General features: G+C 36.4%; 2 protein-coding genes across 5 annotated transcripts in view; both read left to right on the top strand.

Moving 5' to 3' along the window:
• SMAD1 (SMAD family member 1) overlaps positions 1-2,441 on the top strand; it is a 45,803-nt gene extending 43,362 nt beyond the window's left edge. For all 4 annotated transcript variants that reach the window (XM_032223865.1, XM_032223867.1, XM_032223868.1 and 1 more), the window contains one exon: positions 558-2,441. In XM_032223865.1, coding sequence (XP_032079756.1) covers positions 558-701 — 144 coding nt within the window. In that variant the 3' untranslated portion in view covers positions 702-2,441. The remainder of the gene's footprint in view (positions 1-557) is intronic.
• A 7,967-nt stretch (positions 2,442-10,408) lies between these two features.
• On the top strand, positions 10,409-21,481 carry MMAA (metabolism of cobalamin associated A). The gene is given in 11 exon segments (XM_032224604.1): positions 10,409-10,496; positions 12,306-12,693; positions 12,696-12,773; positions 13,678-13,718; positions 13,720-13,801; positions 14,475-14,530; positions 14,532-14,582; positions 14,584-14,647; positions 16,179-16,264; positions 17,321-17,470; positions 18,760-21,481. Coding segments are annotated over 10 exon segments (1,248 nt in total). The 5' UTR covers positions 10,409-10,496; positions 12,306-12,341; the 3' UTR covers positions 19,048-21,481.
• The last annotated feature ends 271 nt before the right edge of the window (positions 21,482-21,752 follow it).

The following is a 21,752-nucleotide window of genomic DNA, read 5'->3' as shown; positions in this document are numbered from 1 at the left end:
TTTTTCATACTTACAATCATTGTGGTTGTAAGTCAAGTACTACTTCTACATTGATGCATATTTTCCCCCGGGAAGTAGAAATGGAATATTTACTACAAATCCCACCAGTGATATGTTCTGAATTAATTGGAAAATTGCTTTCTTTCTGTTAAGCCATGCTTTAAGTTCATTACTGATAAACATGCAGAGAGTATAATATGGCAATACACCTTAATTCATTAAAAAAGAAATTTAATTCCTAATTATGTCTATTCCTTACTGCCTTGTATAATAGCAACTATCCTATTGCGACACTATGGCACCATATTTTGGTGATTTTATCATGGTTTTACTTTAATATTTTATCTCATATACTCATATGTATTATCCACATACCATATATACTGTATACTGATGGTTTATTTAAACTTATATTTGTGTGATTGCATGATCTCTGTAGTTACCGTATGCTAAATAAATAAAAACTGTCTTTCTATTATCATGATGCTAATATGGTCAGGATACTAGTATGTGTATCAGGACACATCTGCTAACATTAAGACTTTTCTATTTCCTAGGGTTGGGGAGCTGAATATCACCGGCAAGATGTCACAAGCACGCCATGTTGGATTGAAATTCATTTGCATGGTCCCCTTCAGTGGCTGGATAAAGTTCTTACACAGATGGGCTCTCCTCATAACCCAATCTCTTCTGTGTCTTAAAAGAGTTCTGAATTTCAGAATCTAGTGAGCCTTGCATGTACTTGAAGGATGTTTGGGTCAGACACATGTACAAAACTGGCAGCAGCCTTTATACTTGATATCTGTGACCAATTATTAGATCAGGAAGAAAGCTCCTACTAAGTTATTTTAATAAATTCAATTTCCACGAATAATAATCTCTTTCCAATCTTTAGGTTACGGATTGTAAAAGCTAGGGATGGCCAACTTAATGTCAATTGAACACTGTTCTCAAGCAGTGTTATTTAGCACACTAACATCACCATATGTGACTCATTCATTATAATTTGTCCTGAAATGAATACCCAACATTGAAAGTTATACACTCAAAGGAAAGTTTGCATTGGTATTTGAAAGTCTGGGTAATAGTAGCTGTCTTGGGGGGGAAAGGCTTCTGTTTATCTTCTGGAAACTGTGTATTGACCATAATGCTGCAAGAATTTTTAGGTATGCTCTCTCCTAAATGTATGTACAGTGTAATTGGAATTTAGAGATGGACAATAAATTAGATAGACGTGGGAAGTGGGTGGGAAGTGAAGCTGACAAAGGAAAGGTAGAATTATACTGTTAAACATAGCTTGTTAAAACAAGACCAAGTCTTTCTGTGTGCATTTCACTTTTAATAGTGGCTTCATCTTAATATTAACCAATATTTCTGCCATCTCCAGCTTCATAGAGAAAGGGTGGGTCAATGCTTTTGTCATGTACTGCACGGTCTGTAGATTTCAAGACAAAACTGTACAGTCTTTAAAAAATTGGGCAGTTTTATGCAGTTCACATAACAGAAGCAACTTTTTCATTTTGTAAAACTTTTGTGTTTTGCCAACTCAGCAGATATTAGCTTATGTTGGGAGGACTTAATCAACCTATTCAAGTGTTTCAAACTAAAAGGTTATTTTTTTTAAACTATTTTAATTGTTTCTTTCTGCTAATGTTTTTATATTCATTCAAGCTGTAGTACTTTTTCAGTATTTTTTTTAATTCCAAAACATAAGGGGGGGAGGGGTTCATCCTTATTGAAGTTCAAATAAACATATTGCTTACTTTGATTAAAATAATCTCTTCTGCAACTTTTGTTTATAATCAAGATGAAAAAGCCTATTAGTTTTCAGATAAAAGAATGTGGATACCTGAAGAGTTGATAATGTTTGTTCAGGAGTTCAAAATATCACCACGCAAGTGGTAAATTGACACTTAAAATTCCCTTTATGATTACTTAACACTTGAATAATTTGTCCACTTTCATATTGTGAACTTAATGTGAAATAGTCATTTACAGTTTTGCACAAGCTGTTGTTATGTTATATTCATCATAGTTATGAGAACACCACATATTACCACTTATGAGCTTAGGTATTATGGTCTGATGGGCACTGCTCTAAAAAAAATCAGGAATGCCTGGTTTATACAAAAATATTAAGTATGGTCCTGGCTAAATATTTATCTACATCTAATCATTTGATTTATAAACTTTGTTGGGGGGGGGGACAATATGTTCAAACTCACTTTTGCTTTCTTTAGTAAAGGGCTGGTAAAATTATAATGTGCAAATCACTCAAAGTAACTGGGGACAAGGTATTGTAGCTAGATTCAAAACTGTAAAGGGAAGCATTAAAAAGTTCAAATCTCCTTTGAGTCAAACTCAAATTGTGGAATCTTCCAGAATTCTCTTGAAGTCTCTTGTGATTGCTTTAGTAGATTAAAAAAAAAACCTTTCCAATATGGTATTCCCTCAGAGTCTTCTATCCAAATGCTTATCAGGCCGTAGAAGCCAATTCTGGACAAGATCAGCCATCAGTTGTGATGAAGAAAAGCACATCTACCCAAACATTTTTAAGTTCCATTTTCAAGGATATTGCAATATTTTTAGAGTCATGGACACAATTTTATTTCAAAAGCATTTTTGTAGATGCTGGTCAATATTTCACTTGAAAATTCCAGAGTCTGGTGCCCCTAGACTAAAAAGCATATTTTACTCACACTAAATATCATTAAAAGTGTCCGTTTTTTATACAAGAATTTTAAAAAACTGTTAGTCAGGAATAGTTTAATTAAAACACTATTTGTGTTTGTTCTCTTGGCTTTGAATAGAGACAAAGCCTTCCTGTCCCATTACAGCTGTTAATTTCCTTAACACATTAACACAATCTTATTATCAGTTCTTGTGTTTGTGAATTATCATTGCCTAATCTTCATAAGGTAAACTTGAAGTGTCTTTAACTGCTGCTTACAAGTCTTTTCCTATTTTTAATCCCTTTGTTACCATTCTGCCTACCCATTGGCTCCAAACACATTTGTAATTTGTCAGTTTAAGATTAAATGTTCATGCCTATGAAATGGTTCTTAGACTTCAAGAGATTGTAATACTCAATTTATATTAGCAGTTGATCCATTCTATGAAGAATAACTTCCTTTTGTCCACTTGACTCCTTTTAATCCATTGTCAAATTGAATTATAATCTTACAGAAGCAATCTTTCTATAGAATATTTTTCTGGTCTGTCATTTGTTGTTGGGAAAAGGAGTGGATGGAAGAGAGGAAGAGACCTTTGATTCAGACAGCCTAAATGTTATGCAAGTACACCTTGACTTACAACAGCATTCAAAGTTACAATGGAACTGAAAAAAGTGACTTATGACCATTTTTTACACTGTTGAGCATTCCTGTGGTCACATTATTTACATTCGGATGTTTGACAACTGATTCATATTTATGAAGGCTGCAGTGTCCTGAGGTCATGGGATCCCCCTTTGTGACATGACAAGCAAAGACAATGGAAAAGCCAGATTCAATTAATAATGGTGTTACTAATTTAACAAATGTGGCAAGAAAAGTTGTAAAATAGGGCAAAGCACACTTCACAAATTTCTCACTTAACGTAAATTTGGTGCTCAATTTTGGTCATAAATTGAAGACTACCCTTATTCCCTTCAACATTAGCTGAAAAATGATTGCCATGAGTGACATGCCTAATTACAAGGAATATATTCATCATCATATTATCTATGCCTCCTCCTAGCCATATGTTCCCCTCCTGCTTACAGTTATTTTTCAGATCAGCTGGGCAGACTTCCAGACAAAGCACTGGTTTCTGGTCTCCATCTCTTCTGTTGTCTAAAATACTTATGGACCTCAGATGCATTCTTGGAAAAAGAATGCTAGAAGTAAACATTTGGCTTTGCAGTCTGCCAGGTTCAAATTTTTATAATTAAAACATTATTTTTTAACATAAACGGTCAGGTGGGGTTAGAAAGTTGGCAGGGCAAAAGGAGGTGTTTGTGGGCATACATTGCGATGTTGTGAAACCTTATTCTGTTAAAATTATACCTCCTGGATTCAGGATACCATAGGAAGCAACTCAAAGTAATTCTAAACACTTATACTTTATAGATTCACAGCAAATAAGCCAGGTGCCTCCATAAATTTGAGATGTATCATGCCTACATGCTGTGACTAGGTGATTAAAACCTACTGGTTAGCAACAATATATTGAAATTGTTTTGTGTAGGAAGCACAGTGAACTCAAAATGCTTTGTATACATGGCAAAGCAGCAAATAAGGTATTTTTCCCCATTCTCTTTTTGTAAATTTGGGAATCCAAGAGGTTTTATGCCCACCTTAATTTTGTTTTGGTTTTAGATTTTTAGATTTTAAAGACTCAAATGGAACATCCATATGCTGCAAAAGAAAACAATAGCCCCAAGAATAATCTCGATGCTAATAGAAAATACTTGTAGTTCAGTTTACTGAGGGTTCCTTGGTCCTCTCTGAGCTTACTTGTTTTCTTGCAGATTTTTCATTACCCAAACTAGCTAACATCATCAGTGCTAATATAATCTTGATGTCTGCAGATACTAGTGGGATCTTACATTTTAAAAGGCATTTACCAAAAAGCTGTACAGCCAAGAGGAGCTCTTAAAAACAACCCCCCTCCCCTCAGAGCTAGAGTGGGTGATGAGCTGCTTGGGTATTACATGGCTCTACTTAGAGACTGAATTCTTTTCCAGACATATTGTTGTTTTTGCGTGTTTTTAAAGGCTTTTCATGCTTCCTGGAGTTGCAATAGAGTCTGGTGGCCTTATGTATTTAATTAAACAAATAGTAAACAGGTGGTTTGTAACTAATCATGTCCATCGTACCAGCTGTACATGTCCACAACATCCTCACAACATCCAAAATATTCAGTTTCTTTTACTTTCTGCTTTGACATTTTGTTAATCCAATAAATAAATAATAAAATTATACTCCAAAAGGATGGAGACAGTAGAAGTTACACAGTAGTAACAAATGTGTTTTTAGGATTGTTTAAAATTTATAAAGCCTTATCAAAGCATGGTTGCTATCCAAGCAATGGTTTGCATAATATGTGCATCTAATCAAAATCTTTAAATAAAATGAGAAAAGTAATTGCTCGCATTCAGATCTGTTTCTAACAAGTGATGAGTGTACTTTACAGTTAAAATTATAAAACCTGCTGGAATAATAAAACAAGCAATGGTTGATTGTTCCTTTTTGAAAATGTAAAATCTACAATTCTGAACAATCTTAAATGTTGTTATGTATGCAAAAAGTGCAACATCATGAAAGAGCTCAGTTATAATGACATAAGGAACTTTAATAGTAAAAGCATAATGAAATAAACATAAGAAACCGAGCCAATTCATATGAAAATGACATGGTAATCACTGTTCCTTTGGGATAAAAGAAGCAGCTCTGCTGTTGACAATTTGTATTTAACATTACTGTATTACAATAGTACAATGGATATGTTCTGCCTTTTCATTGTACAAAGATTATTTCTTCTATAGGTGAAAAATGTCAATTGCTTTTAAGCACCATCAAGTGGCCAGAATGAATACTACTTTTAGACCAAAACAGTGCAATTATATGTATGTATAGTCCCAGTTTGCTTTCTTTCCCTTTAATTCTTTCTTTGATTCCTTCCTTTCTCCATAAATAATGCAGGGTATTGAACTTTTAGTTATACCCTCTGGTACTTTTTTCTAAAAAAGACTTGTTCTATATACACAGGCATGATGGATTGCACTCTAAGTTGTTTCAATTTGCAGGATGTAATTGAATAACTACAAATGGTGGTTAAGTGGACAATGTTGACTGATATAGTGAGATGCTTCAGGTATGTTAATGTAAGTATGAACGCAGAAGGAATGATTTAAAACTGCAATCATGCATACTTTTTTTGGCGGGGGGGGGGGGATCAACACATTCCATGTGATTTAGCATAACATGTTGGCTGTGCCAACATATTAATCCATCAGTCCACTATTGACAAACCTCAGTGGCTATGTTCTCATAACATGCAAACCAGAACTAAGTATGTAATATTTGATTTTGATTTGATTGATTTGAAAGTTTATTTGTATGCCGCCCTTTTCCCTGGGGGACTCAGGGCGGCTCACAACCAAAGGGGAGGGGGAGACAAACTTTTAACATATAAGACAATACATAATTAAAAACACAACATTCATACCATTCAGGCGGGTTACAGTCTTAGCCCCAGGCCTGACGGGATAGCCAGATTCTGAGGGCTGTGCGGAAGGCCTGGAGGGTGGTGAGGGTACGAATCTCCACGGGGGAGATCGTTCCATAGGTCAGAGCTACCACGAGAAGGCTCTCCTCCGCGTAGTTGCCAGTCGGCATTGACCGGCAGATGGAACTCGGAGGAGGCCTAATCGATGAGATCTAATAGGTCGCGTGGAGGTAATTGGCAGTAGGCGGTCTCTCAAGCACCCAGATCCACTACCATGTAGGGCTATGATTTTTGCATAGACAGTCTGGCTCCCAAACCTTGCCTTATAGCACATTATCTTTCATAAATGAGCATGAGCAAGTATTAAGATATGAGAACAAAAGAAAAAGGTCCTATAAACGTGGGATGTAGGTTTCTGCCCTGTCTTCAACAAAATGTAGAAGAATTAAGTTGGGATAATTACAATAAGTCATATGAAAGTAAGTCTGCTTCAGCATACTAATTTTCTGGTACAGAAAATTAGACATTTGCCAATTTGAGAAGCCAACATAACCTTTGATCAAGGTGATGGATTTCTAAATCAGGAAGTTTTTATTCAGCATATGAATAAAGATGCTGGTTTACAGCAATGTATGACTTTGGAGGTTTAAGATTTAGGCTAACACAATAAGGTAAGACTAAAATGTGATATATGATTCATTGAAAATCCAGGCAAATGAGCCATGGTGGTGCAGTGGTTAGAATGCAGTACTGCAGGCTAACTCTACCCACAGCCAGGAGCTCAATCCTGACTGGCTTGAAAGTTGACTCAGCCTTCCATCCTTCCAAAGTTGGTTAAAATGAGGACCTAGATTGTTGGAGGCATTATGCTGATTCTATAAACCACTTAGAGAGGGCTGTAAACCACTGTGAAGTGGTATATAAGTCTTAAGAGTTAGAATATTTGTAGCTCAGAGTTGAAATGAGGGGTTAGGGTTAGGGTTGCTTTCTAGGAAACACCATCAGTGCAAGTAAGAGCAAACCCCACTCCTTGCTAGCACTGATGTTACCTAGTTTGGGTAAAGAAATATCTAAGAAAACAACCAACCACCAAAGGACTCTTCAAATAAATAAATTTAGTAAACAATTATTCAATTGGCTATGGCTGGTGTAACCAGGCAAATACATTAATATCTGCCATTGGAGGAGAAACTGCAAAGCAGAAACCCAAAATGCATATTGGAAATTATCTGAACCAATGAAATTTCTTGGATGACAGGCAAAACGGCTTCTTCCTTAGAAGGCAAAAAAACAACCATTAACTCCAATCCGGTTGCCTTTTGAAAAAGCACATTTGAGATTCCTGCCTCATAGTATAGAGTTCAAGTGCTAGGTAGAGATGGAAACCGAAGATTTGGAAGAAATAAAAGGTGAGAGAATATGAAGGGACGTGGTCCTAAATTGTATGTACTGCATGTGTGCATGTCTCTCTGTGTATTATTTAAGGTGACCAGACGTCCCGATTTCAGTGGGACAGTCACGATTTATAACAATTTGTCCCGTGTCCTGGGGTGTTTTTAAAAAGTCCCGATTTTCTGGCTTCATGTTGAAAGCCAGTGGATTTGCTTAAGAAATCCTAACCGGGCAAGACAAAAGACACTCTGTCTAACCTCTCTCTCTCTGTCTCAGTACTTTCATTGAAGATATTAAAACTTTAAAGCAAGAAAACGGACACCACCCCCCTGCCCCTTTTACCCACTTTTATAAGAAAAGATGACCCAGTACCATAGAGCTCCAGGAAATACTTGGCTAGAGAGGTAGTGAGTGTTCCTTCCTGGATTTTCCAGAGGGGAGGGGCACGGAGGTTGGAGGTCGGTCGTTGTGGAAAAATGGTGGCAAAGTTTCTTTGAAAAATATTTCCCTGACTAATTTTCACCATTTTAATTTGCTCAGTTCTTTGTATTAACATCTACATCATTCTGGATTGACTTGGAGTGCTCACTTGTGCCTGCTGGTAAGTGAGCTGGGTTTTTTTCTTTTATTTTTTTAATGTATTTTAAAATAATATTTTATTTATTGTGCATAGGATTTTTTAAAATAGTTTTATTATGTGTGGATTCTTTTTTTAAATTGTCTTAGATTATTTAAAAAAAGTTTCTATCCAAAATAAATTGAAGTGAAACTATTTTTAAAAATTCTATGCACAATACTTTGAAATGTTTTACTTCAATTTATTCTGTGTGGATTCTTTTTTTAAATTGTCTTAGACTATTTAAAAAAAGATTCTATCCAAAATACAAAATACCAGCTGCAGTTATTCACTTAAGAACTGTGGCAAAAAAGGTGGTATAGTGACCAAAGTTACAATGGCATTGAAAAAAGTGACTGGTGACCATTTTTCACACTTAGCAACCATTTTCACACTTAGCGACCGTTGCAGCATCCTCATGGTCACGCATCAAAATTTTGATGTTTGGCAACAAATTCGTATTTATGATGGTTTTAGTGTCCTGTGGTCATATAATCACCTTTTGACAAAGTCAAATGGGGAAACCAGATTCACTTATGCTACTAACTTATCAGCTGCAGTTATTCACTTAAGAACTGTGGCAAGAAAGGTGGTATAATGGGCTTAGTGACCAAAGTTACAATGGCATTGAAAATTTAATTTAATTTAATTTATTAGATTTATAGGCTGCCCAATCCCGGAGGACTCCGGGCGGCTTACACAGAACAAGAAAGAAAAACAAACAAAATAAAATAAAAATAAAGATTAAAATTCTCCAACACGCATACATTCAAATTGGGGCTGGACCCTACATAATAAGGTCAACAGCCCCAGTCCTGCCGGAACAGCCAGGTTTTAATAGCTTTTCTGAAGGCAAAAAGTGACTGATGACCATTTTTCACACTTAGCGACCATTTTCACACTTAGCGACTGTTGCAGCATCCTCATGGTCACGCAATCAAAATTTTGATGTTTGGCAACAGATTCCTATTTATGATGGTTTCAGTGTCCTGGGGTCATATAATCACCTTTTGACAAAGTCAAATGGGGAAACCAGATTCACTTATGTTACTAACTTATCAGCTGCAGTTATTCACTTAAGAACTGTGGCAAGAAAGGTGGTATAGTGACCAAAGTTACAATGGCATTGAAAAAAGTGACTGATGACCATTTTTTCACATTTAGCGACCATTTTCACACTTAGCGACCATTGCAGCATCCTCATGGTCAGGTGATCAAAATTTTGATGTTTGGCAACAGTTACAATTTATATTTGTAAATTGTAGTTATGTTGAAATAAAAAAAATATTACGATACTATTTTTGCGTTGTATGAAAAATTTTGTTGCTCCGTATAACATTTTTAATCAAGCCCCGCCCCCCCCCTCAAATGTGTCCCTCTTTACCAATCTGAAAATCTGGTCACCTTAAATACTGCTTCAGCTTATCTAGCCTCCTCCATCACTCCTCGCTCTTATCGATTCTCTAGTCGCAAAAATTGCCCCCCCCTGCCGCCCCCATTATAGCCGGCTGCAGAGGGGGGCGAGGGAAGGATGGAGCAACCCTAGGTCAGTTTCTTCAAAAGCGAGCAAAGGATTCAAGTCACGCCTGCTTGGAATCAAGTAACGCGTCTGGTGATTTTATTTATTTATTTGACTTGTATGCCGCCCTATTCCCGGAAAATTCGGGCACATCCGTACAATTTTGGGAAATAATGCACAAAAAAAAGGGTTTTGCTAGTAAGGCCTTCTCCCAAATGGCTGACTTCTGCTTCTCACTACTCACTGTTTAATATGTTTGGGATTTTAAAAATGACTTTCCAGTCTGGTGTTCTCGGATAGTTTCTCAGATAAATTCTAATTATGGTCATCACTGCTTAATTCTTGGAATAATCGGGTCCAAGCATTATTGCAAGTTTCCCAAAGCGAACAAAAAATCTGCCAGTGAAGTTTTTTTCTTCTTCTTTTACATCACTCACCCACCGACACAATTATTGAGAACCGGAAGTTTCCCTGGTGGTGAATCTCTCTCATTCTATGGAGTGGTTAAAGAGACCCAAACACCCATTCTCAGCCCGGGAAGTGCGAGCTGCAAACAAAAGAACTGTCCTCTAAGACTTCCTCATAGCGCGCTGCAAACGCCAATGAGAGTGAAGAGTTTGCTTGCACTTGCGTAGTTGCTGCGCCGCCCTCCATCTCCCAGGCTGTCACGCAGGCGCAGCCTGGTAGGTTGTTAGCAGGTGGAAGAGTGGGGTGAACTCTGCGTGGATGTGACATTCGGGACGAGGTTGTTTCTATCTGGTGGGTGCACGTGTCCGTAAGGAGAGTGTCTGCCTAAGATTCCGGTGCTTTGTTTGGGTTGTCGGGCAGTGGCGATCTTTGTTCCATGTCAGTAATGGAGAACAGTCCTTAGTTGTTTTCTTATATTTGAGAAGCAAATAAATGTTGGCATAGGTCGAAAGTCATCTGGAATTTAATATAGCGTTGCTCGTAAGATTGATTTTGCAATGGGTTCTCATATCTCGTGTTAACTCACAATGAGTTTGCTCATTGTATCAAGGTAAACCTTTATAGGTGAATTCAGTTACTTGTGGGTTCGCACAGTCAGTATGTAGAAATCTCGCATATTTCTCTCAAAGTAGAATTAAGCTATAATGAATGATAGACCGTAACATTTATTTAAACTGAAATTTTAGGATTAATTCATTCAGCAGTGAAAAAGCAGGTGTTTTCCTTATACTCTTTAAAGGAACGCTCAATCCTATTTCCCCCCCAACTCATTAGAATTGCAGTGTTGACATCCAGGTTAGAAAAAATGTGTGCCATATATAAAAGTTCTCTTTCTATAACTGAATGTTCAGTTGTACATTTTTTTTAAATGTGTGTATTTAGGTCTAAGGCTATATAACTAAGTTTCAAGTAATCTAGTTTTATGTTTGAAGTTTAGTTATTAAATTTTACACTCTCAATGTATTCTGTAATATAACATGTTATGTTATTTACATATACCTTTTCAACATTCATCATAATATCTGTTCAAATATATATTCCATTATTTTAGTGAATGTCTTCTAAATAAGTCTTTTAGACCACAATATTTTCTGATAGGGAAAGATTTTTGTTTACTGTGCCTTTATATACAGAGTAATTTTGCTTCCTTAGAGAAATTTAATTATTAAAAAACAGAGTATCTCAACATTATGTTGTTTTTATATTTAGTTTATATTTCTGAGGTCTTCTAGATATATGACTGCAACTATGCTGCAGATGTCCTAGATAACATGGTCAAGCAGTATTACTGGCTGTAAATCCTGCAGTTTGTTGCCTGTGAATCTGGAAAGTATCAGACTGTAGACCATTCATTCTAAAAACATAGTAGTATGCATGTGGAGCATAATCACAGTGACTGACAAAGTACTGAAAATAATGGTTAGGTGGCTAATTTTTCAATAAAAGGTTCAAATGAACAGGGATAGTAACGTACAATATTTTTAACAGAAGATGTTGATGATCTTATATGTAGGTAATAATATAGAGTTGTCTCAAAGGTGCTTTTTCAAAAGGCAACTGGACTTTATTTTCCCTTGAAGACATTTCACTTCTCATCCAAAAAGCTTCTTCAGTTCTTCAGCTTCTTGGATGAGAAGTGAAACGTCTTCAAGGAAAAACTAAGTCCAGTTGCCTTTTGAAAAAACACCTTTGGGACAACCATGACCTGAACGACTGAGACTCCCCATAGACAAATATAGTATTGTATTATTTTCTTCTTTCTTAGCCCTGTTACAAACAAAATTTCAATTAATTAGTCTTAAATATTAACATTTTAGAAATCCACATTGTTTGAAAAACTTGCCAGCTGATTTTAAGGATTTCAAATCCAAGGATTATGGTTTGACAAAAAAGACTAAAAGCAATTAAAAATGGAGACTTAGGCTACAAAGAATCTTCCAGTGTTCATTTTATGACTGAAGCAGAACTAGAGAGGCTGGGACTAAAATCTACTCTTAAGTCATGAAAATTCAGATTAATCTCTCTCTATTTCACAAAGTTCTTATGATGGTAGAATTAAGGGAGAAAATGTGAAAAAATATGTTTTTCTTTTGTTATTAGGCTCTTTAAAAACAGACTTTTCTGGCTCGAAACAAAATGAATAAATCAACACTGCTGCGGTTTCCTCTCTACCAGCTTCTTAAGAACGTTAGGAAGCCTTCTTGGAGAAACTTCTGCTGGAAATCTAGCAGTGGCTTTACTTTTCCATATGGACAGCGAGTTAATTCCCCACAGTCCTTTTTTTCATGGGGGAGGATGTTTTCAAAAGGGGTGAGATCTGGACTGGGGTGTCCAGCAGCAGCAGAACAGCAAACACCTGAGCTCTCTGCCAAGGAGCAAAGACTTCTGAGCAAGTTGTACACTGGACTGATCCAAGGACACAGGGCCTGTCTGGCGGAAGCCATTACACTCATAGAATCAACCCATAAGAGGAAAAAAGAAGTTGCTCAAGTCTTCTTCAGAAGGTATTATCCCACCACGAGAACAAGAAACAGTTAAATAAAGGAAAGCCACTAGCCTTTAGAGTGGGTCAGTTCTTCCTTGTTGTGCAGTTATTGCTATTCTGATTTCAAAGCATCTTATTGCCTATAACAGTTTATTAACTTTAAAGTTTACAAAGTTGATTATTATATGATGTAAGCTTGATACTATTGAATTGTGAATGTCTGCATTGTGAAATTTGCCTCTGGTAGCTAGGTAGAATGTCATCTCAAGACATCATACTTTCAAATGCTTCTAAAATTGCTCCCTCTGAACTGTCTTCTTTCTCTGAAAGGAAGTCTGTGTAGGAGCTGCTGAGCTTACTGCTGGTTGGTTTCCTTTAACTCCAGAAAACTTTGTTAACATTTCTATAAAACATGCTTGTATAATATGGTTCTAGATAGAGGGGAGGGGGAATCGTGGCAGGTTTATTTTGCAAATGTGACTGCTTGAATTCAATCTGTGAATTCAATTTTTATTTGTGGGATGGATTAGTTCTTAACTCCTGCTTTGCCATCTCGGGTGCCCTTCCACACCTGGCAAAAAATAACAAACAACAATGCAGCAATGTTACTCTTTATTTCAAGATATGAAGAAATCTAAATGAGTGGAGTATCCAGTAATGAAAAATCTAAAACCCTGAAAGGAAGAATGAAAGGCCAGTCCCTTCTCCTCTGGTGGCTTCATTGCCTCTCAGCCCTTGACACATAATACTAAAACAACTCCCTTTTGATGATCCTGTAGTCCCTATTCAGGGTAGAGTCGGCCTGCACGAAGGATGCCAGATGTACCTAAATTGACAAACTATAAATACATGTCTTTGAAGAAAGTGTTTTGCTTAGAACAGACCATGGAATATTGGTAGCAAATACGTTGCTTACCTACCTGAAATGTATCAGCCTGCTCATTATTTTTATGAAATCAAATAGATATTGATGTTGCTGCCGTTTAGGATTATCTGGCCCCCCTGGTGCTGGAAAATCAACGTTCATTTGAATGTTTGGGGAAAATGCTGACTGAAAGAAGACACAAAGTATCTGTCTTGGCAGTGGATCCTTCCTCTAGTACTACTGGTGGTGAGTGTGTTTGCAAAAGCATTATCTGTCTTTCATTCTTTTTATAATGAATATGGAATTTATTATATAGGCAGTATGTATTTAATGGAGTATTTTTTAACCAAATCAAATAGTTCCATTCTTTTTATTGAAAATATAATTATATTTTAAGTTTATTTAAAAGCTCAGTGGAAGTGTCTTCGCTGAAGATAGATACAAGATTCTATATACTGGCTACTATTATTAATAAGAAACATTATGAAATGAATTGCATTAAGTTCTCTGTGAAATTACATGATTGTCTGATAAAGTTCGTTCTAACTGTATTAATTAGGATAAGGTGGTGGAAAAATTAGTAGATATGTTTTCTGTATAGTGAAACATCTTAAATACTTCTTGTCCAAGAACTTTCCATCTGCAAGGGATTTCCACAACAAGCTGCAAAAATAGAAAATGTGTATTGTGGCAGCAGAAGACAAGCTCTACCCTTTTGTACTCGTGTTGGAAGTACATTGGTCATGAAGGGAGTACGGAAGAGAGGGAGGTTAAAGCATGGTGTATGTTTTTATTATTTTCTCCCTTTACAGATAGCCATATGATAGCTTAGTTGTTTTGGAATTCTAAGACTCTTTTGGTTTAGGTAGAAGCCTGTTTTATTTGAATGGCTGGTCTTTCCTTTTGTGTAATGCTTAAGGCTCCCTCTTGGGTGATAAAACACGAATGACTGAGTTGTCAAGAGATCTGAATGCCTTACATCAGACCATCTCCAACCAGAGGAACATTGGGCGGAGTAACACGGACTAACAAATGAAGCCATTTTGCTGTGTGAAGGAGGAGGTTATGATATTGTTCTTGTTGAAACAGTAGGTGAGTTAAATTCCTTGTCAGTTTTAGCTCATCTGCTCTGTAGCTCAAGGTGGGTAACCCCTAGGTCAGTGTTTCTCAACCTTGGGGACTTTAAGTCCTGTGGACCTCAACTCCCAGAATTCCCCAGCCAGCTACGCTTCCCCAGCCAGCTACGAATTCTGGGAGTTGAAGTTCACAGGACTTACAAGTCCCCAAGGTTGAGAAACACTGCCATAGGTAGTATGTATTCCTTCAACGATTTCTGTGGCCCACCATAGTCCTCCAAATTACACCATAAACATTCAGCAAACGAAATAGATTTTTTTAAATGCTGCATTCTTTTATGAAAAAAAACCACATAAAATGTTCTTGTTGAAGTTTCTACCTTTTTCCGCACTGCATGTGCGTATGCGCCACCATAGTTCACACATCTATCATGACATTATGTGACACGTTTGTGTGGATGTGTTTCAACTGGCTTGTAACAACCCAGTGCTGATTAGAGCTTATTGGGAGTGACTGGCCCAAGATCACCAACTGGTTTCTGTGCCTGAAGAAGGACTTGAATCTGGGTGGCCCACTTTTTGTCCAGTACGTTAACCATCACAAAATATTGGCTGCCTTAAGGAGAGGGAGGGCGACTAATGTACATGGAATAATTATTAGGTTAGTTTATCTGGCTTTTTAATGTAATAACTACAGGATAAAAATATAGGTGTCAGGCCTGCAGTTATATCCCTTTTAGGATCTTTGGCCTGCCACACTCTCTCTTATTTCATTATGCTGTTTCATTAGGGTAGTAGTTGGGAGGGGGGAATAGAACGGAGGAGAATTGGGATAATGCCAGCGTTCCAAGTATCATGCAGAATTAAATCAGAGTCCAAGGCAAAACAATTCTTAAAGTTCCAATATAACAAGTCAGACATTTTAGCACATCTGTGAAATCCCAATTCTGGAAGTTACACCAGCTTCCCACCCAGTTCATGATCTTGTCCCCACACCCACAAATCCATCATATGGTCCAATCTTCTTCCACGCTGGCATCTCCACCCAGCTGGTTCTGGTCATATGCAGAGGTACGGAGACAAAAGATGACCGTGGGCTTCTAGAAAAGAATGACAACAACATATTCCACAATTCTACTCCTTTCTATTCCCCGCTCCCAATTACTATACTAATGAAACAGCATAATGAAGTAAGAGATAGTGTGGCAGGCCAAAGATCCTAAAAGGGATATAACTGCAAGCCTGACAATAGGCCCTTGACCAGTATTCCTGCAGCCCTCAGAAGCTGCACAAATAGAAGTGTGGCCAAAAATACGACCCATCTCTGCTGAAGTAGTTGAACAAGAAGATGCTGAAGCTTCTTGTGGAATTCAAATCGGCAACTCTATAGTAATATGCCATTAGAAAAAGGCACAAAGTATCAGTAGTCTTTCATCAGCCCTCAGGATATTATTCAATCTTCATGCAGATCTCTTCAGGGAGAGGATCTCTACATTTACAATTTAAATTTTGATCCTGAACAATCTACTTCTGTTCTTCATTCTCAGGAGTGGGTCAGTCAGAGTTTGCAGTTGCCGATATGGTGGATATGTTTGTATTGCTGCTGCCACCAGCAGGAGGTGATGAGTTACAGGTACTGATGTTGCATTCCATGAAAATTTGAGTTAAACAAAACCTTATCCCAGGTTTTGTCAACCTTAACAACTTTTAAGTCATGTGGACTTCAAGTCTCAGAATTTCCCAGTATGCTGGCTGGGGAATTCTGGGAGTTGAAGTCCACATGTCTTAAAGTTACCAAGGTTGAGAAATCCTGCTTTAACCTGTAAGAGCTATTTGCTACTCGCTCATATCAAGCTGGTCTACCAGAAATGATAAGCAAAATATAGCGGTCAGTTCTACCAATCTTTGCTATTGTAGTTTTAAATGAGGGTTTTGTCTTTTTCACTATTGTACATTCCCCAGAGGAATACAACTTTCAGTGGACAATTGTTCATTATTTATAATAATAATTTTGTTTGCTTTTTAATACTCCTTAGATGCCCTGAAAACAGTTCATCTAATAAGTGGTGCTTTTATATGTTTAATGCTTGGTTTTACATAATTTAATTTTAATTATTCAATTTAAATGTTGCCTGACTCCAAGCAACTCTAGGTGACTCACAGTGTAACAATAATAAAATACAATATAGGTAATCAGAAAGAAAGTAAAAAATAAAACAAAACAAAAAATAAAACAGAATAAAAACAAAAATAAAAAGGTGTACAGTAGCAGTGTGCTATTAAATACAGTATTTAGCATATTAAACAGATAGTTATGAATAGTTTTCTGTACCTCGTTTTTATTAATATACTGCCTGACACCTGATTAAATAGATAATTTAAAATATTTGAAATAAATATACCACATGAGGATTAGCAGCACTAATTCTGATTTTTAGAAATGCATCTGAGTTATTTAAGCACATGACAAAAGTTTTATCTATATTAAGTTCTGGTACAGTTTTTCTTTTCAAATCTTTTAAATGCAAATATGCTCTATGTTTTTTATATATTAGATAATTTGCATTTCCCCTCCAGAAGGTAATTGTTAAAAATTAGTTTCTTTTTAAACTCTATATAAAAATGAAGAGTTCCTTTTAAAAGTTATTTAGTTTCATTTGGTTATTAAGTCTCATTTTTATTTTTTCAGGGTATCAAGCGAGGAATCATTGAAATGGCAGATCTTGTTGTTATAACCAAAGCAGATGGAGACCTCATTGTGCCAGCACGGAGGATTCAAGCAGAATATGTTAGTGCTTTAAAATTGCTTCATAAACGCTCAAAAGTTTGGAGACCAAAGGTTAGTATATTCAAATAGTTTAGGGAAAATATAAAGAATATGTAAATAATTGCCACAAGTATTTATATTTGTCTTTTGATAATATTTATCAAGTGTGATGATTAGTGCACTATATTTCTCCCCCAGAGTAATTTGTATTAAAACACAAATACTATTTGACCTACGTGAAATTAATTATTTTACTATTTTATGTTTAAGAGAAGTGCTAAGAAGTGGGACATACATCTGCATATAAAAGCTTTTCTCCTGGGAATATAATTAATCTGTATACTTCCAAAGCTACTGTTTTCTCTTAATACAAAAGATTATCTAACTCTCCTAGTGTTAATATTCTAGTATCATATCCAATTAAGTTGAACCTACTGAATGATATCTTTTTTTCAAAATATTTTAACAGCAAAATTAACTTTTATATTAAATTCATATGTCATTCTGCAAAATTATAAAACATACACATATAAAACTATAAAATAGGCAAGCTTAAAATCAGAAGCAATAACAGACCATTCAAACAAAGGAATAACATCAGTTTTTACAAAGTCAGATTAAACGATGGGAATATATCATCTGAACTTCAAGGATTTTGTTAGCTAGTAACTTATAGTGCAGTTTTAGACATGCCTACTAAAATGAATCTCATACATATTTGTTTATTAGATTTTTATCCCACCTTTTTTACTTTATAAGTAACTTGAGGCAGCAAACATACATAATTTCCCTTCCTTTTCCTACTTAGTTGGATAAACTCAAAAGAAGGCAAATATAAAAAATTGTAGTTAAGAGACAGTAATTATATAGCCCAAGTGGGGCTTACCTTGAAAAATCAACATCTTGAATTAAACCTGATTATAAATTGATAAACTCTGTAGACGTACCAGTACATGTATCCATTATTCTATTAACATTATATAGTTTAAATGTGTTTTTAGAGGTGGCAATGTCTTTTGAAGCTGAACCATTTCAAATTCAGTGTGTCCTGTTTCCATTTGAAAATGGCTTCCTTAAACACTTCCGAACAGCCTATTTTAATTTAAAATAACTGGTTTGAATTCCAAACTCAGAACAAAGTTTTCAATTCTACAATTCAATTCTAAATGTTTTGCACAGGGCTGATATTTTGTGGTGGTCTATTATTGTTAGTATTTCATTCTGTGGCCTGGGTGAAATTTTTAATAGATAATTGCCCCTTGAAAGATAGCGTTAATTTGGATCAGGGAAATTTTCTCTGCCTGTTCTCCAAAGGTGATTGGCATTGCTTGGTAAGTAGAGTTATCTTCTTGATCTAATAGGTAATGCGCATCTCTGCCAAAACCGGAGAAGGCATTTCGGATGTATGGGATAAGATGACAGAATTCCAAGAGCTCATGCTTAGAAGTGATGAGTTGCTTGCCAAACGCAGGAGGCAGCAAAAAGTGTGGATGTGGAATGTAATCCAAGAAAGCATGCTGGACCATTTCCGGCAACACTCAGAAGTGAAGGATCAAATTCCTCTCCTGGAAGACAAGGTTGTTGATGGGATCCTAACTCCTGGGCTAGCTGCAGACCTCCTGCTCAGGGCTTTTAAAGAGAAACCCTGATTCTTTTCTGTACATGGCCTGATGATATGAAATAAATGATATAAATGTATATAGCATTTTTTAAAAAATGTCTGAGCTGTGAACTTCTTTATTATTAAATTTCTACCTGTACATTTCCAGCAATGCCTGCCTTGATTTGCAAACAATGATTAACAATAATAACTTACACCTCACGATATTAGAGCGGCTATTGTGACCCGATATAAAATGCCAGCTTATAAAAACAAGCTTTCAAATTGCCTGGGAAGTGGCATAAAGGCAAAGGCCATTAATCAGAGAGAGAATTTGATAGCATTGCAGCTGCCACAGGTTAAATCCTGGATCCAGCTGATTTTTGTGGGCCTCCTTCCTGACCGTCATCCCATAGAGCTTAGCTCAGGAGAGGTGTCAAACTGGTGGCCCATGGCCGGATGCGTAATGCCCAGGCCTCAAAGGGAAAAAAACATTACAACAATGTGACACTGGGAGTTTGACACACATGCCTCAGCTGATGAGCAGAAGCTCCTTATTTGTCATGTAGGATAGGTAGACAAGTCCTGAATTGTGTGGGGTTTTCTGTGGAGAAGAGCTTGTAGCCCATGGTGTCACTGGCTTAAATAAGGAATATCTCTCAAAAGCCTGACCTCTGTATCCTGTATTTACTACGCTTCCAACTTCCTTTCAGAGGCTTCCCATATAAGGCACATTATGTGGGAAGTAACCGTTAGTATGGCTCCACAGTTGGGTCAGCACTATTCAAGAAGCAATGAAAGTAATAAATTTGCTTCAGCTGGTAAAAGGCATCCCTCACCATCGCAGTCACCTGTTGTTTTCTGTCCCTGAATTAGCTTACCTTAACTGATAACAATTTATTGTTTTAGAATATTTATCTTTAGTATTTTAATGTTTTCATGCTGTAAGCTACCCAGATTGTTTCGATACAAGATAGGCAGCAAATAAATAATAAAATAAAATGAATCTATACAAGGCCAGCATATTTAGGGACATGTATAGGAAGGGGCAGTGATTCAAATAATTTAACAACCGGTTGGTTCTCTGCCCTAATGATTTCTTCCAACAACCAGTTCACCAAACTGCTCAGAAAGTTAACAACCGTTCTCCCATGTGGTGTGAACTGGCTGAAGACCACCACTGGGAATGGGGTAATTACAATGTGCTAGTGCGAAAATGAGGAATTGCAGTTTCAGTTTCTATTTAATCTGCAGAGAACTCTAGCAATATATTAAGATGCATTGCATGCGGAATTGAACTGACTTGTATATGAGTCCTTAACTAATTTTATTCTACAGCATCACTAAATTACTGGAAGTTAAAGATGGTTGAAATCTTCCCTATGCAACATTAAAAAAAATTGCAATTGCCACATTATTGTACAACTGAATTAGACCAAGAATATCTTAGTCATGACATATAAGTTGTAAGTTGTACATCTAAGATGATGAAGCATAATTATCTATGCATCACGTGGTATGGATCTATGGAGTTGCGCATATGCTTTATACATATGTTTGTCATGTTAAACTCTGTATGCAGAATGACTTCTGATTGTGAAAGCATGCATTTTATTTGACATTGAGGTCTCCATCGTCTGCAAGAATTCAAAGAAGAGATCACACAGACCATGATAGGTTTAACAACAGAAATTAGAAATATGATCATATTATATAGATATATATGTGCTGGTCCTCAGTCTTATAATCCTATTGCAGGCTATGTGTAATATATTTGAAATACTAGTGGATAAGTTTCAAAACAGTAATTGAAGCTAATTTAAAAAACCAAACCTAATGATACAAATATATGGAAAATCATCCACAGAGTTATCAGGGACACTTTAAATCTCACAACACTGTTGTCGCTACTTCTTAATTGTATTTAGTAGATTCTACAATCTGATTTTTCGGTACAAATTTAGCAGCTTGAGAGAACTACCACACTTTGGCAGCATTATTGTTACTCTTATTGCTCTTATTAGGAAGTTTCTCCCTGTATATCTAATCTACACTGCTCCTTTGTAATGAATTCCTTCCTGTAATACAGTTGAGTGCCCTTTAATATGCATAGCCCTTCTGCATATTGCTTCCTTTCTCTGTATTGCGGGCATCTACTCTACTGTTCTTTCTAAATGGTTATGTAGTAAATAGATATTTCTCCTGCTTTGCATGTTTTTATGCATTTAATATGCTTTGCTAAATAATACTTAGCTAAATAAAATTAAATAGAATACATTTTCAGATTTAAAAAGTGATACAAATATTGCTTGGGAATGTTTCATTTTTAATTTTAAAATAATGTTAGGGCAATTTTATTGCTGATCATTCTCTTGTACATAGAAGTAATAGAATCAAGTAATTAGAATAAGGGACACATTGGCTCAGTGGCTAAGACATTGAGGCTTGGTCGATCAGAAAGGTCAAATCCCTACCGTCATGTAATGGAGTGAGCTCTCATTACTTGTCCCAGCTTCTGCCAACCTAGCAGTTCGAAAGCATGTAAAAATGTAAGTAGAAAAATAGGGACCACCTTGATGGAATGTTAACAATGTTCCGTGTGCCTTCGGCCACATGACCACGGAATTGTCATCAGACAGTGCTGGCTCTTTGGCTTAGAAACAGAGATGAGCACCCCTGCCTAGAGTTGGGAACAACTAGCATGTATGTAAGAGGGGAACCTTTACCTTTACCTTAATAGAATCAAGGACATTT

Source organism: Thamnophis elegans, chromosome 9 (assembly GCF_009769535.1).
Source record: "Thamnophis elegans isolate rThaEle1 chromosome 9, rThaEle1.pri, whole genome shotgun sequence".
Taxonomy (NCBI): domain Eukaryota; kingdom Metazoa; phylum Chordata; class Lepidosauria; order Squamata; family Colubridae; genus Thamnophis; species Thamnophis elegans.
The sequence above is the reverse complement of the archived record's forward strand: the minus strand, read 5'-3'. Positions and strand labels throughout refer to the sequence as shown.